Here is a 25,491-nt window from a genome sequence, read left to right on the forward strand (position 1 = left end):
ATAAATGTAGTGGAGTAGAAAGTACAATATATATTTTTTAAATGTAGTGGAGTGGAAGTATAAAGTAGCATAAAATGGAAATACTCAAGTAAAGTACAAGTACCTCAAATTTGTACTTAAGTATTTGAGTAACAGCATCTAGTTACTTTCCTCCATTGTTGTCAACAAATCGTCATTGCCATAGATTATCCTTGAATGTACGGCAAATGCACTCCTAGACATCTGTTTATGATTTATCATAACTAAAATGCAGATTTTTGAGGGTACCAGCTGATCAGCTAGTGAAGAAAGTAAGTAAATTTGTTTATTTCACCACTGTTACAAATTTATATCAGTGTGAAAAACATGTAGCCTACAAAATAATTCGAAAAAAATCACTTGAAAAACACAATAGGCATTTAAGTCCAGATAGTGTTTAGTGCCCATATCCCCCCAGAGCCATGTTTGTGCTTTTTTACTATCTCAAGTCAAAATGTCTGCAGTGAAAGGAACCTATTCTGTCTTCATCTGCCTCAACCATTGTTTGTGTTTCATCTCAACATTCCGCTTTGCAGCCAAAGACTCTCCGTATAATTCTTTGGAATTGAGTTTCCTTTGGTTTATGATTCTACATCATATCTCCACTCTTTTTTGTCATCCTCTGACAGACTCAGCACTTATGGGATTCATATTTCCCAGCTCCCATCCCTCAGGAGAGCCCAGCTTTTTTTCTCCATATCACATGTCTTTCTTTCTTTTTGTCAGTTTGACACCAAAATATGCTCTTATTTCCCACATACCTACTGACACATTGCCTGTTGTGGGACATGTTCATCATGAATATTGGTTATTGGGAGGCTCACAATTGTGTCAATGTGAATTTGTATGTATTACAGTGACAGATATGAATACAATGGATAGATCAGTTATGCTCCATAGACATTAATTAATTATTTCAGTGGTTCCCAACCTTTACGACTTGCGACCCCTTAAAATAAAACAACATCTGACCCCCTAATCACAGTTTGTGGTCTTAGTCTGGACATATTATTGTGAGCAGTTCAACCAAACAGCGATGTCTCCATCACATATTGTTTCATTTTAAGTATTTTTACAGGCATGAACAGGTATACATATTGAGCATTTCATAAGGAAGAATCCTTTTCTCTTTCTTATTTTCAATGAATCATCTGATGATGAGATTTCACTCCCAGTAGGGAGCCACTGAAGTAGCCTATGATTTACACAGCACACTATGGATGGCAGCTTCATTAGCCTATATTTTGCCCAGAGACCTAAATATCAATCAGTATTCATATGGAATACTACCTGGCGCCAGGTGGTATAGATGAAATACATTTTTTTCTTTCTTTTTTGTAAACTGTAGGCAATTTAGGATAATGCGCCATGTGAGCACTATGTAAACTAAAATAATGAGGCTGTTTGACACAAAACCCTTTTACAAGAAATGGCCAATAATGCAGGAGCCGGTTAATGTTTCAATTTCTCAAAGTAAAAGTCATCAAATTACCAAAAAAGAAAAACACAGGGAACCTTTTTAGGGGCCCTGGACAGGTGCCCACCTTACCTGGTTGTCAGCCTAATCAAGTCTTGCATATAAACTAATCTTAAAGAAAAAAAATATAAAATGCTTTGTAACTGGAAACGATGAATGAAATTCCTCGTCGTCATATTGTTCATTGAGTGCATTACAGCGGCCAGGACGATATTAATCAGCCCCATCCCGTCTCCCTCTCCTCCGTTCACCTCTCCTCCTGCTACTCATCAACCGTGACGTCAGGGCGGCGCGGCGCGGCGCGGCGGGTGCTGCTGCTGCTGCTGCTGAAACAAGATGGCTGTGCGCGCAGGAGGAGCAGCGGAGGAGAGCTGAGGCAATGCAGAGGAGGAAGAAAAGGGGGGGCGAGGAATTCACTCCTGTGTGTGTGTGTTGTCCTGCCAAAAGAGCAACAGCTCCGGAGAGCGAGAGACGAGCGCTTTTGAGATAATGCTGATGTGTTTCCGTTACCGTTAAAGGTAACGGTGTGAGTTTTTTTTTTTAGTAACCAAGAGACAAACGGACCAAACAAATCACGGAGCATCCAGGCGGGCGCTCAGTAGAGGACAGCCGGGGACGCTCACACCGCTATCAGAGATGTCCCTGCTATGTGTGGGAGGTAAGAGAGGAAATTAATGAAAGCCTTTTGTGTTTGATATTACTAGAAGTATCACTTGCTCACGGTTTAACCGCAGCAGTTGTCTGACAGACCCTGCGGGCTATCAGCTCCGTAGAAAACTCCGTAGCCCGAGCAGCGGAGGGTTTGTGCTGAATAGTCATTAAATCACACCGCGGCTCCGCTCGATTTAACGGACACATAACACGTTTTTACACGAGGATACTTTTTTTTAACAACACTGTGGCTTTATGACATGTTTGTTTAATTAATGTTTGACCCAAAATAAAGATGTCATGTATGTTGTTTTTTTTTAACGTGACAGCAAAAAAAAGAAGATAACAGGGAAGGTTGTAGGCTAGCCCTGTCGTGACCGTTGGTACCAGCAAACAGTCACAGGCGGTGGAGTTTCTATAAATGTGTACATGGAGGACAACCGCTGTTTCCTCCCTTAGCTGGTACTGTTGCGGCTGCTGTATGTATGTGTGTGTGTGTGAATGTGTGTGTATGTGTACGTGTGTGTGTGTCTCATCCACTCTGTTCATTCATGCGTGGGCAGCCAGATGAGGTGGACGACGAGGAAAAGCCCCTGCCGCTGCCGCACAGCCGCCGCCTCCGCTTTGCCGCTCTGCTGTAGTCGTGAGGGAATACTCGTAGCCGGCTGGAGGTGCGCGTCACTCCTCAACGTTTTCCCTGAAGCGATGCGTCACCTCCTTTTACCCGACTCCCTGAAAAACACCTGATGCTGACACTGTTGCCTCTCAGTGCGATGAATAAGCATCTGCTGTTATTACTCATAAAGCAGCATCACTTCCAGCTTCACATCCAGGGCGCAGTAATCAGATGATTATGACCCAAGGACCCCACTAATATTGATTTTGTGGTCCTCAAGCGTTTATTTTTAGGCTAAATATTTTGAGCCTTTCTTGGACAGACACTTTCTCAAACATATGAGACAGTGATATGGAGAAGCTGGAACAAGGGAATTTTGGTGTTTCTGCTTAAAAATTGGCTTATATTATTTCATCGATTAACAAAAATGCTGCAGAATCATTTCAAATTCAATCTGCTCTAAATCTGATCAGTCACTTATGACTGTGGTGTGTCTGTACTCTGGACATTTGTCGGAGATGGAATAACGGCAATATGCGGACAAAAGGAAAGTTAAGGGGGTTTCAAAGTCACCTTTTATACGTCAGGCCCATTATCGATGCTACCCCACCTCATCCCGTCCCGCCAGGTCCACCCACTGACTGTCCCTGCTCTGAGTCAGTCCCAAGTGTCATTAAGACCCAGAGTGTTATTCATTCATAAACAGTGGCTGCGGCTGTCAGTGTCGTAGACTACGAGACTTGGCAGAGAGCCTCCTTTCTGTTCCTGTTACATCATTCATGCTTACCTGACTGGAGCTATTTCTGGCCTCCACAGTGCTTGTGCCTCATGAATAGGCTGCATTTCTTTAGAGCATCTGCCGACAAAGCAGAATTCAGACACAGATGCAGATTAACTCTGAAGAACTTGGCTTCTTTTCCTGGAGATATCCAACGTACTTTCGAATCCAGTTTTCTCCTCGTCTTGATTTGGACATTAAATCAGGGAGCGTAATGTCTCTGTCAGCAGTTGCAAAGACTACAGCAGATCTGCGTGTATATATGGTCCTTAGGAATAAGGCAGTGTCTCTCTGAATCATGTCAGCCCTCATTTTGTCATCGGCTCATGGCTAAACTCAGCGCACCCGCCTCCTATTTTACATTCCCTGACAGTTCAAGTTGAAGGGTTTGCTTGATTCCCAGTTGAGTCGGTTTTCTTGGCAATCCGCTCACTTCCCATAAGTCAGTGTCTGCTGTGTCAGAGGTACTTCCTGAGTGAAGTCTCTGCTCAAAAACATGGGGTTGCAGAAAATATACGATTGGGTTTGATTGTGCTCTGCATCCTCTGATTAATAAAAAAAAACCCACACACACAATTTGATTTGTTAGATCCTTTAAGTCATTTAATGGTGATATATAGCTATAGCGTTGACCTCGTTTTTCTGAATCCAGGCTACTCAGCCATAACCTACATTTCAGCCAATTGATCCAAAGTTACAGCCCTTCACAGGCACGTTGTTTATGTTTCATAAGCTCTTACATGTACAGTATGTGTTGCAGGTCATCTTGTCTGCTCAGATACATGCAATTGTGACAAAATATTGTTTGTGGGCGCTTGTGGACATTTCTCACCGTAGCTCACCCTGTCAGAGAGATTTATGATTGTGTGCTATTATTAAGCTTCAGCTTTCCACCGACGAAAATCCAATTCCTTTTTCATTGATCCTCCTCATGTACTGATATATTTCCACGGCTGTTTCGGTCTTGACACTAAAATACAGCAAGAACCAGGCGTTAATGTGGTCTGTCTAAACAATGTAAAGGACTGCTGAAAACATACTGTAGCTTGGTTTCATTCTTGTCTTCCCGACATTATATTGAGCTATTTCATTTTCTGTTCACATTTAGGCTACAGCAGGGGAAAGGCTTTCAGCTACAGCTGTTTTGAAAACTTGACATCAAAATGATGTCGAGCCGATACCAGAGCAGAATTTTAAGTAAAGATGCAAACACACACACACATGTAAGCACCTACCTACACATTAGTAGGTGTTGAGTTAAAGTTTCTGAGGTATGAATGGAAGAGGAGATTAATATTTTTTATCATTACTGCAGGTGCATGTGAGTGAGTCACTGCAGCTGAGTGTGTGTGAGTGTGTGTGTGAGTGAGTGAGTGTGTGTGAGTGTGAGACTGTGCCTGCTGATGTAACAGAATGGCACTTAAGCTGCAGCTTTAGTTTGTGTGTGTTGCATGAAAGAAAGATGAAGTCAAGGAATGAGAAATAGAAACAAAAAAAGTGTCTTGCTGACTCAGGGCAATTTTACTTTTCATTTTGTGGTGGTTACTATGGCGATTGGTTGTGGCATGGATGGTCAGTGAGAGTATTATTATGAGATAAGTGAATTGGCGTTCACATCACGTTTTCCAAGAGGTGATAAAGGTACAGGTTTGGTTATATAACACATTTAGATGGCCTTTGCATTTTATTAATACATATAATTTTTTTTATGTTTGTGTGCATGATGTGTATACACCTGCAGTGTGGTGTGGGGATGTTGTCTAGCATGTTCGTGCGCGGTGGAGAGCAGCGGGTAGTAGAGTATTAAAAATGTATGTGTGAGTTACGTCAAAGCCGGTAGAAAAGGTGCTGCAGCGAGAGAGCCTGGTTTTAACTGCACACTGAAAAATCCACCAACACATCGTGTTTGATGAAGGTGGAAATTTTTCGTTTAAATGCGTGTAGAAAAAAAAGACTTTTCCAGAGTTAACAGATATGTTTTGACTCTCAAATTTCGATGTGTGCAATAAAAAAAAAGGATAATTAAATGTTTTTATACTTGCCATTATACCACATCTACATCTGCTACAACTATAGTTCCTTTTAATAAAACTATTTTGGTAATAAAAAGATATTAAAATAAAATATTTTGTTCATCTGTTTAATCTGTGGTATTTGCATGTGGGTATACTGTATTTTGTGTTTCTGCCCTTGTATCCCACACTGATGAAGCACAGCGGGACAGCTGCCCATGTTTTTTCAGTGCTATGTTTTGCCACCATAATTGGTGCCAACATGTCTGGACCTTATGGCAAAGAAGGTAGAGCACTTAGCCCAAATCTGCATCGTTGCAATTTTCAGTTCCTTGAGTCGACAGACATGTAGCGTGTAAATATGTACTGTATACCTTCTGGCAGTCAGCTGTGATTGGAAAATGTGTCTAAAATGTATAGGCTAATAATAATAACTCTACATAGTATTGAATCCCCACGAGTTTCATGTATTTCATTAAGATTAACAGATTGGGTTTTAATGTATCACGAGCATCCTCTCATAGCCGGTTCTCTCTGTGTAAAAGCCAGAACAGAGGACGCAGGAACATTCAGAAGTGAAAACAGATGGCGTTCCTGTGTGTGACTTTGTCCCTCTCTGTGTTTCCACAGTGAAGAAAGCCAAGCTGGATGGACCCCAAGGTAAGACCTGGGATCCTGAAAATAGAAAGAGGTAGATCAAACAGAGGGAGAGACTCGCTGTTATGTGTTATAAATCTTTAAGCACAAGCTGGTTGCAGACTGTGGACACATTACTGGCTGAAGCCATCAGTGGAAATTAAAGGGATGAGTAGTCAGTTACTATGTAGAATATAACATATTGTTATTTTCTAATGCAGGTGTTTCCTAATGTTTTCATCCTTCTTTCCTTAACAGAGAAGTTCAACACTTATGTGACTCTTAAGGTACAAAATGTGAAGAGCACAACCATCGCTGTCAGGGGCAACTTGCCCAGCTGGGAGCAAGACTTCATGTTGTGAGTCCTTCATCATCTTCTGACAAAACTCTCTCTTCTTCTCTTGCTGTAACTCCCTCTCCCTTGCTATTTCGCCTGCTCCTCTGTTCTCTCTTTTCATCCCCTCATCTCACTCTCCACTTCAGCTGCTTGAGTGCTTTTGTGTTTGTTTTTGTTTTTTATCTCTTGCTTCCTATCAACCTTTCTCCATCCCTTCCTTTTCACTCCTCCATCCCAAGTGCCCTTTATCCCTGTATTGTTTCACATAGCTCTTCCTCTCCGCATCTGCACGTCCGCCTCCAACAACTGCCTCATCCTCTTTTTCATCTCCTCTCCCTCAGCACTTCTGCCCCTCTCAGCCTCGTTCTCAACCTTGGCTCTTACCCAACCCCTCTTCCCTCTCCTCTGTCGCTTCCTCTAAACACTGCTCCTTGATCTTCATCTGCTCAACCCCCCCTCCTCCTCCTCATTCTCTCCCCATTTCAACCTCATATTACACCCCATATTCCCTCTTCCCTCTCTCTCCTCCTATTGCAGCTCTCAAGGCGTCATTAGCAGCCTTTTAAATTAGTTTGTTTGAGCTCGTGTTTCGATAAATATTGAAATGATAGCTTGCTTCAATCACAAGAACGTTATACAACACTGAGTACTTGGCATGCAGAGCGATCCAGCATGTGTATTGACAGTGTGGCAGCATAAGGGTGATAAATGGTGAGAATCATTTAGCATGTGGGATGCAGCAGGCGGGATGGCTGCAGAGTCCTGTGCATTAGTATGATGTTCGGAGGCGTTGAGCATTGTACTGGGGTTGCATCAGTGAAGCTGTGTTATGTAATGTTTGGGCTGCAGAGAGAGCCTCATCCCCTCCTTCAAACTGCCTTTAAATGACTGTGCCCCCTCAGTCACGGCAATGAATCAAACAGGCACTTTTCTTAAAAGGAGTCACCACTGAGACGGGAAATCCAGTCCTCCTATTTCTTAATTAAAGTTCCCACTTTCTCCCTCCAGGCATGCGATACAATCGCCTCCTCCACTGCCTTCATCACAATCTTCTCCTCCCTCCCCTCATTCATCCTCCTCACTCTCTTTCTCTTTCTGTCCTGCCTCCTGCTGTCTTGTAAATGCTTTATGTTAAATTCTCTTAGGCTTTCTCCCACAGAGACGTGTCTTATATTTGTCACAGTGAAGCCCACAAGTAATTACTGTGCAGCTTGTGTGTGTGTTTAGCCTTTATCTTAAAAGTCTTTATTAGTAAGTCAGTTGCTTTTTTTCTTGATTTTGAAGTTTCCTATCTCTCTTTTCCTGTCTGTCTAGTGAAATTAACCGCTTAGACCTGGGTCTGACAGTAGAGGTGTGGAACAAAGGGTTAATCTGGGACACCATGGTGGGCACCGTGTGGATTCCCCTCCATAACATCCGACAGTCAAATGAGGTTTGCCACTAACCACCACCACCACCTCTTGAGAAATACTGCAGTTGAACAGTCTGTACTCTGTGGTACTTAGGGGACTTGCAGTTGTTGCTGGATGAGCCTGTTTTTGTCATGCTCATCTGTCTGTCCTGCAGTTGTTTGCGTGTCAGCTGCATTTGTTCTCTCTGCATGTCAGCTTCATTTCTTCTTTCTGTATGTAGGAGGGTCCGGGCGAGTGGCTCACACTGGACTCCCAGGTCATCATGGCTGATAATGAGATCTGTGGCACCAAAGATCCCACACTCCACCTGGTGCTGCTCGACACGCGCTTTGAGCTGCCTCTCGGTGAGAGCATAGGTCCATCATTTTTACAAGAAAAATCAATATTCACATCACAATCAGAAACCGCCAATAGGTAGAAGAAAATGAGAAACTATAGGAAATCATCAACCCTCCAGGGAAGGAAAATGTGACTTGAATAAATGATGTTTGTATGTTTTCACAGCAAACAATGATATATGAACACCAGTAATCTTTGACTGATTAATTAACCCAACCCACTTTTCAGTGATATGTTTGCAAGGCAGGGAGAGGAGTGTTTGTGTCCTTTCTTTCTCAGTGATCAAGCTGTGTTCCTCTTAACATTGATTAGGTGTCATTTTCATACTGTTTCCCCTTCCTCCAGTCGATACTGTACACCTGACTCCTCAGTTTGTGGAGCTGGCCTATTTATAGAGGTTTGGCTTTAGGGCTCTTAGTGAATTTTCAATGTCACTGTGTTCTGGTCAGGCCAAAGTATCTGGAGTTCACTCTGTCAGATTTGGGTCAAATAATACTCTCAAATGGTTTCATTTATGTTAGTTTGTTGTCACAAGGGTGGAGTTTATAACAGGACAAAGCTATGTTTAAGCAGAAAGTTTCAGGGGTAAATATTTTAAGAATTAAGTGTAAATGACACAGGTGGAGCTGCATCAGAGTTGTTTTTGTCGCCTGAGCTTGTCTGGCTTGTTGTTTTCAGATATCCCTGAGGATGAGGCACGATACTGGGCCAAAAAACTAGAGCAACTCAACGCCATGAGGGACCAAGATGTAAGCTGTCACCCTGTTTGATTTAATGCCCCAGCGTATCCTTACATTTTAGGAACATGCCAACATGATTAATTGGGAGAATAACTATGTTATACCATGATTTTTTATTTGTCTTCCTCTAGTACTCATACCAAGAGGAACAGGAACGTCCCCTTCGTGTACCTGGAACCCAGTGTTGTAAGTGACCGATCGCTGTTTGTACAAACCAGTCATTTGTTTGTGCTGAACAAGAGAATTATCCATTTAGCTGCTGAGATGTAATTAGATTGCTTTAGCTCAGCGTGTGCATTATGTGTGTAACCACACATGGGTTGTTTTGTGTTAGAGGGGAAAGGGCCTGGATCACTGCACTGTAAGGGATCGATAGTGGTATCATCAGATGTCCGGAGGCAAACTCCTCCAGGATGCTGCTGTGTTTCGACTATCGGCCCAGTCTGCTGAGCCAGCTGTCTGGGGCAGGTGGAAAGACTTGGAGGCTCAGCACTCCCTCTATGCTTTCTTTCCATGCACCAGTTCCATCTGGGAACTTTGAGGCGTTAATGGCATGAATGCATGTTTATGTTTGGATGCCAGTCTAATTCATAATCGATTCTAAAACCCTCCTATTTCATTGCAGGTAATTGGAGCCTATGGGGAGACCAACAAAGTAAGTGCACAGTACATGTTGTAGATACAGTGCAGTCTGACAGTATTTGGAGAGTTTTTCTTTTGCAGTCAAGCAGATTGGATTTGAAATGAAACTATGAGTATGAGAGAGAGCTTACTTGCAGCTTTAATTTGAGGGCGTTTACATATATATTGAGTGAACAGTGAAGAAATTCTAGCCCTTTCATTGTCCTTCTGCGCTGTTCATAATTTGAAGGAAATATGTGCAATTCTAATCTCACTCACCATACCATAGAGATAGTTTTGGTTTTATGTGCCCATTTTTCTCAAAGTATTTTTAGGGATTTTTATGCCTTTTTTTAAGGACAATAGAGAAATGACAGGAAATGAGGAAGAGAGAGATGCAACAAAGGTCCCCAGCTCAACTCCAGTCAGGTTGTTGTGGATCATGGTTGGCTTCTTAACCCCTAAGCCACAGGGACGGCTTCTTTTGCCCACGTTTTGAGATAACATGTTTTAGATCTCTTCAGCTACCTCAGTACAATGAAGTTGAATGGAAGTTTGTTTAAGGGGGTCACAGCATTGAGAAATGACTTTTAGAAAATTTAACAGCAACATAATAATATAATGAACAGACTTCACTGTCAACAGTTTTCAAGGGAACTGTTTCTTTGGGAGAAAGTGGTTCCAATGAGGACTCTGGAGTAATTTGGATAATCCAGTATTCAATATAGCTATAAAAATACTTGTGGACTGTACTGTATGTACTGCACATAGATACTGATAGTACATGCATACATTCATTGGATATATGTAAATATGCAAAAAGGTCCCATATGTCCATCTTTCTATCTCATTTGCTCATCTATTTCTTTCCCCCGTCTAAATATATAAAATTTTCTCTCTTGCTGTGATTAGCAGATGGTCTTATATAAGTCTGTCAGACTCACCCACATTGCTGCAGCAATTCATCTCATCTCTGTTCACTCAGAGGAAATAGGAAAGAGCAGGGGGGTAATGATAGATGCAGAGCCGGTGAAGTGAGTGAGAGAGAGGGACATGTGGGGACACGGTTGAAGTGAGAAACAAAGTTCGATGCCTTTAATTAGTGTTTACACGCCCAGACAGATGAAGATGAAGGTGTAAGTGATGCAGCGGCCACCATCGTCAGAGTGCGAGAGAAGATGATGGATAATGATGAATGATTAATAGAAGCTGGTTTCACTTTTGACTGATTCAGCACTGTTAAAGTCTCTCATCACTTCCCTGTGGGATGTTAATCTCTTATGTATGGACAGCACAGAAAAATAAAGCCTCTCCTTAGCAGGAGTGGATTTATGCTCAGTTACGATGGAAATGAGAACCAAGCCACTGATGATCTTCATTGTGTGTTTCATGTATGGATGTACTCTGAATGACCTATATGGGTCTGAAAGCAGTAGCACGCTGCCAACTCATTTATATTATCTATAATTACCATATTACTAAAAGATTGGTTCAGTACTGATGAGTGCTCCTTATCTCTGTGCTACGAGATATGGTCGATTGGAATCATCACTTTCATGTTCTCTTCTCTTTTATTTCCTAAAAATCCCAAACGTTCCCCTGTCTTTTATTGCTGTACTCTCAGTTGATGGACATAACAAGAATGTGCGCATGTCCCTCTGTGTAGATGAGGACCCAGACAGCGCCGTGGATGACAGGGACAGCGACTATCGCAGTGAAACCAGTAACAGCATCCCCCCTCCATACTACAGCACATCCCAGCCCAACGCCTCTGTCCACCAGTATCCCATCAGCCACCAGCACCGCAACTCCAGAAGCTTCTCTTACCCACGCTCGACCAACAGCCACGACCTCGACTACAACCATCAGAGGACTGTCAGGTGTGTGCTTGCGTTAGTATTATTAGAGCTGTAAGTAATTATTATGCTCATTAGCGATTTATCTGTATATACCTGTTTATATATCTATAAATGTTCAGAAATTTGTCGAACAAAAATTGATGATTATTTCAGTTATTTTTTATGTTGATGGACTAATCCCTTGATCATCTAACACTGTATGTAAGAGTGGTGATGACTTGAAGTGAAACAGAATTAGTTTAAGGAAGAAGTTAAAGACAGAATTTTTGCTGGCGTTTATGCTGAGGTTTAGCTCATCCATTATTGAATGAATATATTTTGCCATGCAGTATGTGCATATGCGAGCCTTCAACAGATCGTGCTGACCAAATGCTATTTATCTTTCAAAGTTGTTTACAATACTGTTACATTTCTCAGTGTTAATTGACATATTTCGCATAGACTGGGAATGTAACCACGCAGCCCTCTACCTCTTGCTTTATGAATTATTCAACTTGCAATCTAATGTTCAATACTGCACATAAGATTAGCTGCTTGTGTGAGTGTATTGGACAGGGCAACCTCTCCACCAGCCCGCCCATTCTTCTTCATCTCCTCCTTTCTTTCCTGTCTTCACTATCTCCCTCTCCCCCATCCATTCTCCTTCCTTTCTGTGCCTCTATTCTGTTTTTAATAGCCCCATTCATCAAGGAGTATAAATACTTTTTCCCTGTTTGTTGCATTTCTGGATGCTTGTTCTTTTTCTTTTGTCAGCTTTCTGGAGCCCGCTCACCTTTCTGTTCTGCTCTATTTCTCGCTGCTTGTCTGGTATTCTTGTATCCCCAGTGCTTTTCATCGATTAGCCATCAGCAGCACGCTAAGACATGTAGAAAAGGTTTTTAGTAAGGCTGTCAAGTAGAGTACAACGTGCACAGGCCATACTCTAAGTGCTCTGTGAGCATTTTTGAGATTATGGTCCACAAAGGGAGGGTAAACTATTTATTTTACACATGTGTACTTGTTTATTAGTGTATAGGTAAAAATAACCTTAATGAAAGTGTCTCTATCTTCATTACAAAACTGTATCCCTCTTTAGTGCTTTTATAATCAGTCTCTTCTCTTCTCTTCTGCTTTTTAGTCCCACAGGGAGCTATGCATCATCTGCAGAGTTGAGTCGATGCAGTAGTCAGCTGAGTGAGGAGGACTATGGTGGTGAGTACGGAGAGAGGGACCCTTATGATGAAAACGACTCCTACCACTCTTGCCACTCATCGGTTAGCTACAGTAAGGGCTCTCCCGACTGGGACCCTGATGAGACTCAGGGGGCGTACAGCGATGAGGGCGGCTACAGCAAAGACGGAGGTGAGGAGGCAGCCCTGTACGAGGAGGATGATGGAGGACTGTATGAGGGAGAAGAGGAGGGCCTCTATGAGGATGACGAGATGATGTACGACGATGAAGATTTGTACAATCTGGATGGTACACTCAGTGAAGACATGGAGCCTCCATTCACTCCCACCCCGACATCAACTGCCCCTCCAACTCTTGATGTTCCCAGCTCCAGACCTCCACTAGAGAAACAGTCCTCCTTACACCAACAGCAGCCCCCCACTCAACCCTCTAGCCAAACGTCCAACCAGGCTCATCCTCCTGGCATGGCCCCTGCAGCACAGCCTCCCTCTGGTCAACAAACAGTCCAACCACCTAAGCAGCCCCAGCCCCAAACACAGCCTCCGCCACAGGCTGCCCCGTCTGCCACTTCCTTCTTCTCAATGGCCAAACCTCTAACAGCTGCAGTCACAGGCTTGGCTTCTACTTTCCTGTCTTCTGTTCCCACCGGCCAGCCTGCCCAGTCTCACCCCCCAGCCTCAGCTACATCTCAACAACACCATTCTGCTGCAGCCAACGCTGTCCCACCATCCCACCCAGCCACCATGGCTGCCTCAGCCTCCCAGCCCCCCTCCACTGCCATGGGCCCTTCCTCCCAACAGACCCCATCGTCTGCACAGCCTCAGTCCCTATCAAATGGTCCTGCCACCACACAGTCAGCTGCCCCTCAGGACCAGGCCCTCCAGCTGGAAGAAGAGCCTTGGCTAGAGGAGGAAAACATGTTGGAGAAGGAGCCCAGGACACCCCCTGCCCAGCCAGAAGAAAAGTTCCCCATGGAGGAGGAGGAGGAACACATTGAAGAGAGCAGACCGCCGACGCCAATAGAGGAAATAGAGATGCCTCCTGAGAGGTAGGAGTGAAGGTTGAAAGGGAATCAGATCAATAAACTAAATCAGCAACAAAAATAGACTAGAAGAGAAACATGTCCACCACAAATCTAAGAAATGTGTCAGCTTTTTATTTGTGCCAAAAATGTTTTTTATTTTAGTCCTGCAGTCAAAGAGGAGCCCAAAGAGCCAGTGGATCCAGCAGTCAGGGCCAAAGAGAACTGGCTAAGACTCTACAACAAGGTCTTGGAACAGCTTCGGGAGGTAAGTGCACAAGTATATCCAAGTATGGTTTAAACCCCACCCTTGGTCCAAATTCCAGTCCAGTTCTCCACAATAATCCAGTCCAAGTCCCAGAGTTGAAGGACTGCTTCAGCTCCATCCTCAATGCCATAACTGCAATTTAAAAAGATATATGTAAGTTCAAGAGACTCTAAAACTGTCTACCAAGTCTTTGAAATATGTATGTGTTGTGCATTATTTATGTGCAAAGACAGGGTACATACAGTATCTTCCTGAGTTCTATTTTGATAGTGTTTTAAGCTACACCAGAAAGCAGTAATGTGTTTCATATTCTATAATTGATACCTTGTGGTTATCCTAAAATGAAAATACCAATGGCTTGACAGACAGCAAGCTTTTTATTTTATTTTGGTGCAACACCACATGACTGTATGACTGCCTGACCTATATGGGGCTAGAACAGTGACAGTTAAATTTTGGCATCAAAAATAAATTTGGCATTGAAAACAATAACTGAACTGAAAAAGGAAACATTGGCATCGAAACACTTATATTGGAAAAAGTTGTATTGGCACTGAAAAAAGTTACACTGAAATACAAAACACAGGCATTAAAAAATGACAATCTTACAATCTTATTATCTTATTTTATTTTTATGTTTTTTGCATTATGATGTGTTTTTCAATGTCAATCTTCAGATTTCCTCTTCAGACATCATAATGCAAACAAGACTAGGTCAAAACCTAGTATATGGCTGGACCGTTTATGTCAATGTGCGAAATTGTGGCCAATTTGTTACAGGGATATTCAGTGTTAGTGTCTATAAACATTTGGGTAAAAAAAAAGGTTATAAATGCAGTTGCAAGAACATTGCTTTCCACTCATATCTTGGGATGTTTGATTTGAAAGAGAACTTTTAAAAATTTTAATTATAACTATTTTAAATATCTGTTAACTCGCCCTGCTTTCATCTGTTTCTATCTGTGGTCTGTAAACATATGCTCTCATCCATATGTTTATATAGGATTAGCAGGCTGGGCTAATAGTCCGTCAGCGGTGTGACTTTATATCCACGCTGACGTCTTTCAGAACACATAAACACCATAAACACACCTGTCACCTGCCCAGCACAGTGCTGTTAAACCGGAGAGATGGCGGTTACACCTTAATTTTATACAGTCTATTGGCTACACACAGCATGGTAAGGCTATGCTAACAATGCTAGCCATGCTAACTAGCTGCTAGCTGCCATGCAGGCTGATAAAATGGATCCATCGCATCTCTTTGTAGCTGCAGGTTGGGGGTCCTGTCAGTGTCGGAGCCTCCATGTGAGACGATTCGGTCGGTAAATGTGTATTTTTAAAACTTATGTCCGATCAGGGGCTCCGCTGTAAACGCTCCCTGTGTACGTAATTGAAACTGTTTGCGCCGATTCATTCTGAAAGAGCAATGACCAGTGGAGAAACTCAAACACTTGGCCAGCTGACCAATGGTATAACTCCATCACTCAGTCAGTCAGTGACTCAGTGTGTCAGTGACAACAGACATTCAGGGTTATAGAGCTGGTACGAGGCCAGTCCAGCCAAAAATATGAAAATTAAATAAGATAATAAGATTGTAATTTTTTTAATGCCCGTGTTTTATTTTTCAGTGAAACTTTTTTCAGTGCTAATACTTATTTCAGTGCCAATACAACTTTTTCCAATACAAGCATTTCAATGCCAATGTTTCCTTTTTCAGTTCCGGTTTTGTTTTCAATGCCAAATGTTATTTACGATGCCAAAATTTAACTGTCACTGTTCCAGCCCCATACACTTACTGCTTGATTTAATTGTGCACATTTAGTTTTGCTTGATCAGTTTTCACTTGCATATTTTATCCACATATTATGTTGCTATTCATTGCCTTTGAATTCAGTTGTGCAGAAAATTAATCACTTGCTTCATTGTTTATGTTGATGTATGTCACGTTGCCTTTTTTTTGTACATGTACACTTGGCTTCCCTTCCTTTGTCCTTTTTTTTGTTTGTTTGTTTGTGCCGACCCGCTTTGTTTTCTTTCCAGTTTCATGTCATTGCCATAGTGACACTCACATGCACTTTGCTCGGCCATCATTGGAGCATGCTGACAGGTAGGTACAAACTGATTGGTTGCTCGAGAGAAAGAAGGAAATGTTGGCCAATGATAATACACGCAACAGATATCTTGTAAACAGGCACCGTCACACCACTCATTCATCTTCACAACAATTTGATCTTTTCTATATCTTTAAGGAGCTGTCATCCATTCTGATTATAAGCCACACTGTTTCTGATCCTCCAAATACATATTTGGATTCACAAACCTTTTTATGCATAGTTGCATAACAGTTTTTGTGTTTTTAGTGACATCAATAATAACATTTATTGAATAATATTTTTTTTCTCAGATAACTCTCAGTCCAGTGATGTATCCTTATCATATACAGAATTAAGACTAGAGAAGACTGCAGGGTCAAACATTAAATTGTTTGTTTTCTCATCTGACATCCATTTTTCTCTCTATTAGGCTCGGGGAGAGAACTCCAATTCACTGTGGTTTGGTAAAGGAGGGTGAGTGGCCACTGTCTGTTGCTCAACAAATTAAATTTCTCTTACATGAAACACAATAAATTACACAGTGTATTAGTGAAGCTATAATCAGCGAAAACTCTTGAATTTAAACGCAATTAAAATATCTCAGATCATCATGGAAACCACCAGTGCTGCTTCAGATTGAAAATGCCCTTCTTTAGTCCGGGAATCCTCCATCCTATTTATTCTGATCCACAGGCTCATTCAGCTTATGGCATTTGGCCAGTGAGTATTGAGCGGCGGTGGGCTGCCCTGACTTAGCTGGCAGGTCATTTATAGATGAGGCAGACCTGAGAGTAGAACTGAGGCTGCATACTGAAGAAGTGCTAAGTTAGCCAAATAGAAACCTAGCAATTATACCCAGGTGTATGGAGTGTCATTCCTACTATTTGAGACGAGGCAGCCTGTGTAATTAAACTCTCAAGTAAAGTCCTTGAGAACAGGTGGAGTGGCAATAGAAACAATGATTGAGGGAATTACACTTACCTCTTAGTAACATAACATTAACTCAAAGTAAGAATTTTTTTATCACATCTTTTTATTGAAGTGTATGAATCTTTAGAAATCCAAACGTTAAAGATAATCTTTCTGCAGTATGCAACACTATTCCACTTAGTCGTGCATTATGTTTATTTTTTGCACCGTTAATCTTAGCTGTCAGTACTGAAAATGTGATCATCTTACACTTCTCTCCAAAATTTCTGTATGCTTGTACATTTCCAGAACATGTGTACATATATGCTAATATTTGAATTACATTTAATACACTGACCAACTGTACATATTGATGAACATATATTTGAATATATAATGGTTGTTACTTTTTGTATTCAGGATGGGAGGTGCACTCTACAGTATTGACAGCATGCCGGACCTTCGCAAGAGAAAAGCCATTCCTCTTGTCAGAGATCTGGTGAGATATATATGAACACACACACACACACACACACACACACACACAGTATAGATCAATCATGCCATAGAATCATTTTAGTTGCAGTCTTTATTTTACTCTGAATCTCACTCTATTTCAGAACAAATATTTATATGCCTCCCACTTATGCTTTATACTTTATACTCTGAAAACAACTAAACATAACTTTCCTTACTTCCCAGTATACCCTATATCTATAAGCCACAGAGAATATACACAGAAAGGCTACCCATGTTGATTTCTGTCACCCCTTCCCCCTGACTGTGTCACATGCCTCACTTGTTGTCACTTGATAAATTAAATGCTGGAATATCTGTGGTGTTAATGTAATTACAGTAATCAATCAATATAGTAACATTGTTTCTTCTAGAGGTTAGGGAATACTATGTCAGCTGCATAGGCGCATGCACATACACATACACAATGTATCCTAAAGGCTTGTACACCTCATTGTCAGAAATTCCTAAAATATGATATCTGTTTCTTTTTCCTTTTCCCCTTCTTCTCTGTTTCATCACTGCTTTGCCACATCAGGCGATGGTAAGTGCCTGTCTATCCCTGACAGGTATTGAATATTAATTTGAAGGTCACACTCTTACTCACATTAAAAAATGAAACTTTCATCTTTGCCCTCTTGTTTTCAGTCTCTAGTGCAGAACTCTCGAAAAGCTGGGATCACCTCGGCCATGGCTTCCACCACTCTGGGCAATGAGGAGCTGGTGGGTTTCTTCATCTCAGTTTGTTTCACAGTTCTGTTTAGGATTCTCCAACATCTACTCAGTATCTATGACACTTTTCTTATACAATACACATTCTTTTCTCTGTGTCTTTTGCAGAAGAGTCATGTTTATAAAAAGACCCTGCAGGCTCTGATCTACCCCATCTCTTCCACTACCCCACACAACTTTGAAGTGTGGACAGCCACCACCCCCACCTACTGCTACGAATGTGAGGGGCTGCTGTGGGGTATCGCCCGGCAAGGCATGCGCTGCTCTGAGTGCGGTGTCAAATGCCACGAAAAGTGCCAGGATCTGCTGAATGCCGACTGTCTGCAGAGTAAGCATCAATGTTTTGATACCTGGATGCTCATGTGCAGCATGTTTTTTTACATGCACACATATACAAAAACGCACACTATTAAATATATGCATCTATTTTTACTAAGGTATACATACACCTAGACCTCCACACAAACCCAATCCTATTTTAGCTCCTCCTCTGTATCCTTCTGCCCGATTGACATCCCATTATTCTTGTCCTCTATCCACTCTCACATTCTCCTCCCTCTTCCTTTCCAATTTATCTCATGAGTAATGTGCTGTCATACCCCTGCCTCTCTCCTCTCTCACTTCTACCCATAGCCTTTGCATCCTTACTACTTTGTCTAATTCAGCTCCACAAGGGGTGGCTTATCCAATTCCCATACTGATTTTGGAGTCAATCTATGTAATGCATAATTCATCTGTCTCCTGTCTCCAAAGTGTCTGGTAAGATCTTGGTGCCAAAAACATCTGTTGGTCTTTTATACTAAGACTATCTACTTTTTCCTGACCAGATCAGTGGTTAAGTGGATACAGTTTCCGCCATAATATTGGGAGGTTTGGTGTTTGATCCCTGGCCAAGAAATGTCAAAGACGTTCAAAATTGATCTGGTGCTATCTAAACTTGGCACTCAGTTTTAAAGAGATGTATTGCAGGGAAACAGGAGATAAGCTGTTGGACCTATGAGCCATATTGCCTTGAATATATTGCACACTATTAACTATTCTTCCTACTGTACATCCCCCTCATCACCCATCTGTCTCATCAGGGGCTGCGGAGAAGAGCTCCAAGCATGGGGCAGAGGACCGAACCCAGAACATCATCATGGTCCTGAAGGACCGCATGAAGATCCGAGAGAGGAACAAACCAGAGATCTTTGAGCAAATCCAGGAAGTGTTCGGCCTTGACAAAGCAACACATGCTACGCACATGAAACAGATCAAGCAGAGCGTGCTTGACGGGACCTCCAAGTGGTCAGCAAAGATCAGCATCACTGGTGAGACACACTAAGACAGTTTTCCAAATAAATGTATCTTATCAAACAGCTGGAAGGGTCATTGTTTTAATGCCTTTCTTTTTCTTATCCTTAGTGGTCTGTGCCCAGGGCCTGCAGGCTAAAGACAAAACAGGATCCAGCGACCCGTATGTCACTGTCCAAGTGGGTAAGACCAAGAAGAGGACCAAGACCATCTACGGCAACCTCAACCCAGTCTGGGAAGAGAACTTCCACTTGTGAGTAACAGTATGAGGCTTGTCTATAACCTTTTCAAATGTATTTAGGGTTATATGCTAAAATTGATTTAAGGCAACCAAGCTTTCTAAACCTTGTGCCAACATTTAATTTGCTTTTCTAGAAGAAAATTTTTGTGTCACCAGACATCAAGATATGTTGTCAACCACAACAACTACTGCTCCACAGTTGTTGACTTTTTTTTTGCTTGCTAACAATTTCTGTCTGTGCCCCATCCAGCGAATGCCACAACTCGTCTGACCGCATCAAGGTTCGCGTGTGGGATGAGGATGACGACATCAAGTCTCGTGTGAAACAGAGGTTCAAACGTGAGAGCGATGATTTCCTGGGTCAAACCATCATTGAAGTCCGCACTCTGAGCGGGGAGATGGACGTTTGGTACAACCTAGGTGAGTTCTCCAGATAAGAGGAAAGGCAATGGAGAATTAGAGACGGATGAGAGGAGCAGCGAGTCACACAGAGATAACAGAACAAGAAACAGATAACTGAAGTCCTTGTCTGTTGTAGATAGAGCGTATTTCAGCCAACTAAGGAGGCATGTATATCTTACTTTCATCTGACAGACAAGCGAACAGATAAGTCTGCTGTGTCAGGAGCCATCCGGATGCACATAAGTGTGGAGATCAAAGGAGAGGAGACGGTGGCTCCTTACCATGTCCAGTACACCTGTCTACATGAGGTCAGTCTTGTTTGGACATCTGGTGGAAATCTTTGTAACCTCATTCTTATTATTTACACCTGAAATAACTGGAAATAAAACATTAAAGATGCAAGAGCAACTTACTGTTCTGAGTTAATTAGTTCTAGTCAATTTAATTCAGGGTTTCACATTTACACAATCAATCACCTTGTTAATTTTCTGTTTCTGTCTGTATCCTCTGAGAAAATTTCCTTCCTATTATAAAAAAAGAAGCAAATTTTAGTTGCCATCATTAGTAATCGACTGTAATTATTGAACCATTCTACACCGACGTACAGTACAGATACAAGGCTCCTGGATGCAGGACATAATTACATGGACACCATGTCTCGTATGAGTCTCTTAACATGTCCTACAGTATAGACAACTTCACAATTTCAAACATAGATATTCTAAATTGGGTCCCAGTTTATTCCTGTTGCAGTTGTGGGGTTATGAGATTATAAGGTCATATAACTAAAAGCTTCTGTCTGTCTAAACATCAATGCTTATAATAGTAGTTCCAAAGATTAGTTCATATCAGCCCAAAACGTATCTGTGCTGTAAATACTAATGTTAACTAAAGATGTAGACTGACATACACGTATATGTCCTCTTCCTCTACTTTCAGCACCTGTTCCAATACACCACTGAGGAGCAGAATGGCGGCGTAGTAAAGATCCCTGATGCCAAAGGGGACGATGCCTGGAAGGTGTATTTTGAGGAGACCGCTCAGGAGATAGTCGATGAGTTCGCCATGCGATACGGAGTCGAGTCCATCTACCAGGCCATGACGTCAGTACTACAAAGATTGTTCTGAATGTCGAACTTTTAGAAATTAAATAAGGCAGATCAAATCAAATTAAATGTATTGTTTCTTTATTTGTCAATATAAAGGTTTAAGAGCTAGTAAATGTACTGAATGCTCTGTTTGCCATTTCCATCCAACAGCCACTTCGCCTGCTTGTCATCTAAGTACATGTGCCCAGGAGTGCCAGCCGTGATGAGCACCCTGCTCGCCAACATCAACGCTTACTACGCCCACACCACGCAGTCCTCCAACAATGTTTCTGCCTCGGACAGATTTGCTGCATCAAACTTTGGCGTAAGTCCCTAAAAAAAATACAGTAATATTTTGTCCCTTCTCCATTGATGTAACTATATTCTAGAAAAGCCGTTATCTTCTATCTCTTGAGAAGATCATAGTACTCTTAAAAACTGTGTTTGCTCTGGGGCTGTAGATGAAAGTCAGTGTAATGTGGCCCAGCCCACCCCTCCAAACATCCAATCAGCTGGCCTTTGTCAGATCCAGTTTTGGGTTTGTATAGTCAAATGGTAGCAAATAATCTGTTAGCTGTGAAGTATTTCTAAGTGGTTTGTTCTGTTTTTGTGTCTTTCTCTTGTTTAGAAGGAGAGGTTCGTCAAACTACTGGATCAGCTTCACAATTCCCTGAGGATCGACCTGTCCATGTACCGGGTACTGACTGCTTCTCTCTATTACAACACCTGCTGAACAACTAGATTCTGAATTACATGCCGATACACGTCTCACAAGTGCTGTTTATTAACAGTCTCTTGCTGGCCACGTTTGTTTGTGCCACTTCTGTGTGATCACATATGGAAACGCTTGCTCTCTGTTTTGGGACGAAGATGAAAATGATGCTGTCATCTTGCAGTGCTCACTGCTAATATTTACTTTCATGGCCTTAATACCTTAAGCAAAGAAAGCATTTAGAAACATTTTTTGTGCATTTTTTCTAATCGTCTCAATGTGTTTGTGAATGTGCTTTCAGAATAATTTCCCTGCCAGCAGTCCTGAAAGACTCCAAGACCTCAAGTCTACTGTCGACCTGCTGACAAGCATCACATTCTTCAGGATGAAGGTAAGAATGGGTGAAAGAAACTGACCTCCTTTTTTTCTTTTCTTTTCTTTTCTTTTCTTTTCTTTTCTTTTCTTTTCTTTTCTTTTCTTTTCTTTTCTTTTAACCAAACTTCAAAACAAACATGGTTCAAATTTCCAGCACTTTCTGGAAAGTAGCCTGAGGCCCAAACTGAGAGTCAGCTTAACATTATCCTATCCAAACTAAAGCTATTATCATGAAACTCTGTGTGTGTGTGTGTGTGTGTGTGTGTGTGTGTGTGTGTGTGTGTGTGTGTGTGTGTGCCTATATGTGTGTCTGTGTATGTAAGGGTGTTATATATGTTGGTGCAGTTTATGCAGTTCAGTGAGTTTATGGTTAAATTCCCTCTGAGATAAACCTAGGTATAACAGAGTTTTGTTGGAAAAACCTCATTAGGTTCCTCATTACTCCAGTTCAAAAGAGTCATTATACCAAATCTTCCAACTGCTGGAGACAGTGTGGGTTCTCCGAGGCAAATCATTATCATATATTCTGGTCTTGCCCATTATTAATTCCTCTCTGGCAGGAGATTCATAAAGTTCTGCAAAAAGCACCCTAACCTCCAGGTGGACATTCTATTTAAACTAGAGACCCTGTATTTGGGCACCATGCCATCAGAAGATGTTACCTCTTATGTCAGATATCTATTTCAGATTCTAAGTGCAGCTGGCAGGGAAGCCATTACTAGAAAGCAGCTAAAACCAGAAATACCTACAGTGGATGATTGGATTGACATTATTGATGACATCTTCAGGATGGAAAAAATGACTTTTTCTATTATTTGAAAAGATGGGAAGGTTGGATACATTACACCTGTATGACTATCATTTGTTTAATATGAATTTTTTTGTCGTTTTATTTTTTCTTACCCTTTTTTGTGATTTGAGTATCATGAAGATACACCACAACATTCTGGTTGTATTTATTTAAGTTTAGTTTTCTATTTTGCATTTAATTTTCTATTTTTACACCTGTATTTTTATTTTCATTATTGGTCCCTATTTGCTTCTGTTTTATCTATTTTAACTCAGTCTTATTACCTTCTGTTACATCTGTGTTTTACAGAAGTCTTGGATAGATAAAGTCCTATGAGAATGATTACATTGTTTTTATGCGCCTTGATATAAGCCAATTAAAACAGAATTTCAAAAAAAAAAGAGAGAGAGATCATTCCTGCTGAGAATGTGTGTGTCTGACAGCATTTTGAGTTATTTTGAACCATTCGTTGTGTAACATTTGTGTTCAGGTCCAGGAGCTTCAGAGTCCCCCCAGGGCGAGCCAGGTGGTGAAGGACTGTGTAAAAGCCTGTCTCAACTCCACCTATGAGTACATTTTCAACAACTGCCACGACCTCTACAACAGGGAATACCAAACAGACCCTGTAAGACCGCATGTGTGTGTGTGTGTATGTGTAAAGCAAACAAACTGTATTTGTGTGTTTGCAGATGTTCCCATTGCAGTTTTCATGTTCTTTAGTGTAGCTCTTGTGCTGTCAGTACACTACTACTAAGAAATACTAAAAAAAAAAAGGCACTTTTATCCTTTAACGTTGTAAGTTTAATCTCCAAGCTTGGCAGAAGCACATTTCTGGACCATTTAAAAACTATTTCAGCTGAAGAATACAGCTGTTGTCATTTTTATTAATATAAAGGAGTGAAACCATCACCCACTTTTGTCTCCAGTCAAAGGCAGTCCCTCCAGATGAGCAGGGTCCCAGCATCAAAAACCTGGACTTCTGGTCAAAGCTCATCACGCTCATCGTTTCCATCATAGAGGAAGACAAAAACTCCTACACTCCTTGCCTTAATCAGTGAGTCTCTGCTCATACTGTACCAACGTTCTCTGTTTTTGTTGATGTTTATCATGCAGAGACAGCAGCAGAAATTTCAAGGCATTATCAGTCAACAGCTGTGTGTGAATTATATAAAGAAAAAATGCAAAGTGGTAGAATATGAGAGTGTCATAGCATTATTTACAGTATCTAAGTTGCCATATCAACAACACTATTTTTCTGTGTTATATTGCTGTATTTGTTCTCATAATGTGAACTGACAGTAAACATTTAGCCTGTGTGTATAGATGGTGTGTTTGGCACTTAAAATGGTTAATTTATACTTCACTGTTAATTCAAATGGACTCACTGGCTTTCTTCTTAGTGTAGGTGTTTTAGAAATACAGAGGAAATACTAATGGAATTACATAAAAATAAGTCTGGGTTATTTTATTAAATAATACAGCACCATTACTGCATGCATAGCTGGTTTTAGGTCTGAGCACTGTGCTGCCTCTCACAGGTTTCCCCAGGAACTGAACGTGGGCAAGATCAGCGCTGAGGTCATGTGGAATATGTTTGCACAAGATATGAAATACGCCATGGAAGGTCAGTTTCTGTGTTAGAGGGGTGGAGATGATGCCTGGAAAAGGGGACACGTGACTTTAGTTTGTGTTGGGGAATGTATGTTCAAAGAAATGTTGAGAGAATACATGACAGAGAGCGCAGTAGTGCTGATGAAGTGGGACTTTTCTTTCTTTCTCTTTGATATTCAGAGCATGAGAAAAACCGCCTGTGTAAAAGCGCAGATTATATGAACTTGCACTTCAAGGTGAAGTGGCTCTATAACGAGTACTGCAAGGAGCTGCCCACTTTCCAGAAGCATGTACCTGAATATCCTGCGTGAGTATTTTCTACAAAGCATCCAAACGTTTCCTCCTACATTTATCACTGCGAGACAGAGACTCATGTTACTGCTGCTCATTTTCTCCTCTGCAGCTGGTTCGAGCCATTTGTCATCATGTGGTTGGACGAAAATGAGGAAGTATCCAGAGATTTTCTACATGGAGCCCTGGAAAGGGACAAAAAAGACGGGGTAACTGTTTTAATTTGCACCCTTCACATGTAAAATGGTACCCACCCGGCATATTAACAGGTGCTAGAGAATTCACAGCTTGTTGCTCACATCCCTGCAAGTGCTGTAAAACACCAACCAACTAACTGTTACATACAAAACTACACCCAAAAACACCTAGTTTTTAAAAACCGTTGATTTTTATATTCAATATAATCACATACGAACTGATTCTTATTCTACAAACAGTGTTTGAATTTTTTTTCATGTTGCTAAACGTGAAAGCAAATTGT

At 41.4% G+C, this 25,491-nt stretch overlaps 1 protein-coding gene across 3 annotated transcripts in view; it reads left to right on the forward strand.

Moving 5' to 3' along the window:
• Window positions 1-1,775: 1,775 nt before the first annotated feature.
• Window positions 1,776-25,491, forward strand: part of LOC121908502 (protein unc-13 homolog A-like) — a 33,219-nt gene continuing 9,503 nt past the window's right edge. For 2 of the 3 annotated variants that reach the window (XM_042428567.1, XM_042428568.1), the window contains exons 1-29: window positions 1,776-2,153; window positions 6,183-6,212; window positions 6,447-6,546; window positions 7,840-7,957; window positions 8,158-8,281; window positions 8,955-9,025; window positions 9,148-9,202; window positions 9,642-9,671; window positions 11,304-11,517; window positions 12,614-13,714; window positions 13,853-13,955; window positions 16,481-16,524; window positions 17,380-17,458; window positions 18,014-18,019; window positions 18,124-18,198; window positions 18,316-18,535; window positions 19,290-19,517; window positions 19,612-19,753; window positions 19,992-20,161; window positions 20,336-20,451; window positions 21,083-21,246; window positions 21,403-21,556; window positions 21,860-21,928; window positions 22,245-22,334; window positions 23,599-23,733; window positions 24,035-24,162; window positions 24,647-24,732; window positions 24,900-25,026; window positions 25,123-25,219. In XM_042428567.1, coding sequence (XP_042284501.1) covers window positions 2,132-2,153; window positions 6,183-6,212; window positions 6,447-6,546; window positions 7,840-7,957; window positions 8,158-8,281; window positions 8,955-9,025; window positions 9,148-9,202; window positions 9,642-9,671; window positions 11,304-11,517; window positions 12,614-13,714; window positions 13,853-13,955; window positions 16,481-16,524; window positions 17,380-17,458; window positions 18,014-18,019; window positions 18,124-18,198; window positions 18,316-18,535; window positions 19,290-19,517; window positions 19,612-19,753; window positions 19,992-20,161; window positions 20,336-20,451; window positions 21,083-21,246; window positions 21,403-21,556; window positions 21,860-21,928; window positions 22,245-22,334; window positions 23,599-23,733; window positions 24,035-24,162; window positions 24,647-24,732; window positions 24,900-25,026; window positions 25,123-25,219 — 4,098 coding nt within the window. In that variant the 5' untranslated portion in view covers window positions 1,776-2,131. Of the gene's footprint in view, window positions 2,154-6,182; window positions 6,213-6,446; window positions 6,547-7,839; window positions 7,958-8,157; window positions 8,282-8,954; window positions 9,026-9,147; window positions 9,203-9,641; window positions 9,672-11,303; window positions 11,518-12,613; window positions 13,715-13,852; window positions 13,956-16,016; window positions 16,065-16,480; window positions 16,525-17,379; window positions 17,459-18,013; window positions 18,020-18,123; window positions 18,199-18,315; window positions 18,536-19,289; window positions 19,518-19,611; window positions 19,754-19,991; window positions 20,162-20,335; window positions 20,452-21,082; window positions 21,247-21,402; window positions 21,557-21,859; window positions 21,929-22,244; window positions 22,335-23,598; window positions 23,734-24,034; window positions 24,163-24,646; window positions 24,733-24,899; window positions 25,027-25,122; window positions 25,220-25,491 lie in introns of those variants that run through there. The other variant, XM_042428569.1, reaches the window with a different exon arrangement.

Source organism: Thunnus maccoyii, chromosome 12 (assembly GCF_910596095.1).
Source record: "Thunnus maccoyii chromosome 12, fThuMac1.1, whole genome shotgun sequence".
Lineage (NCBI taxonomy): Eukaryota > Metazoa > Chordata > Actinopteri > Scombriformes > Scombridae > Thunnus > Thunnus maccoyii.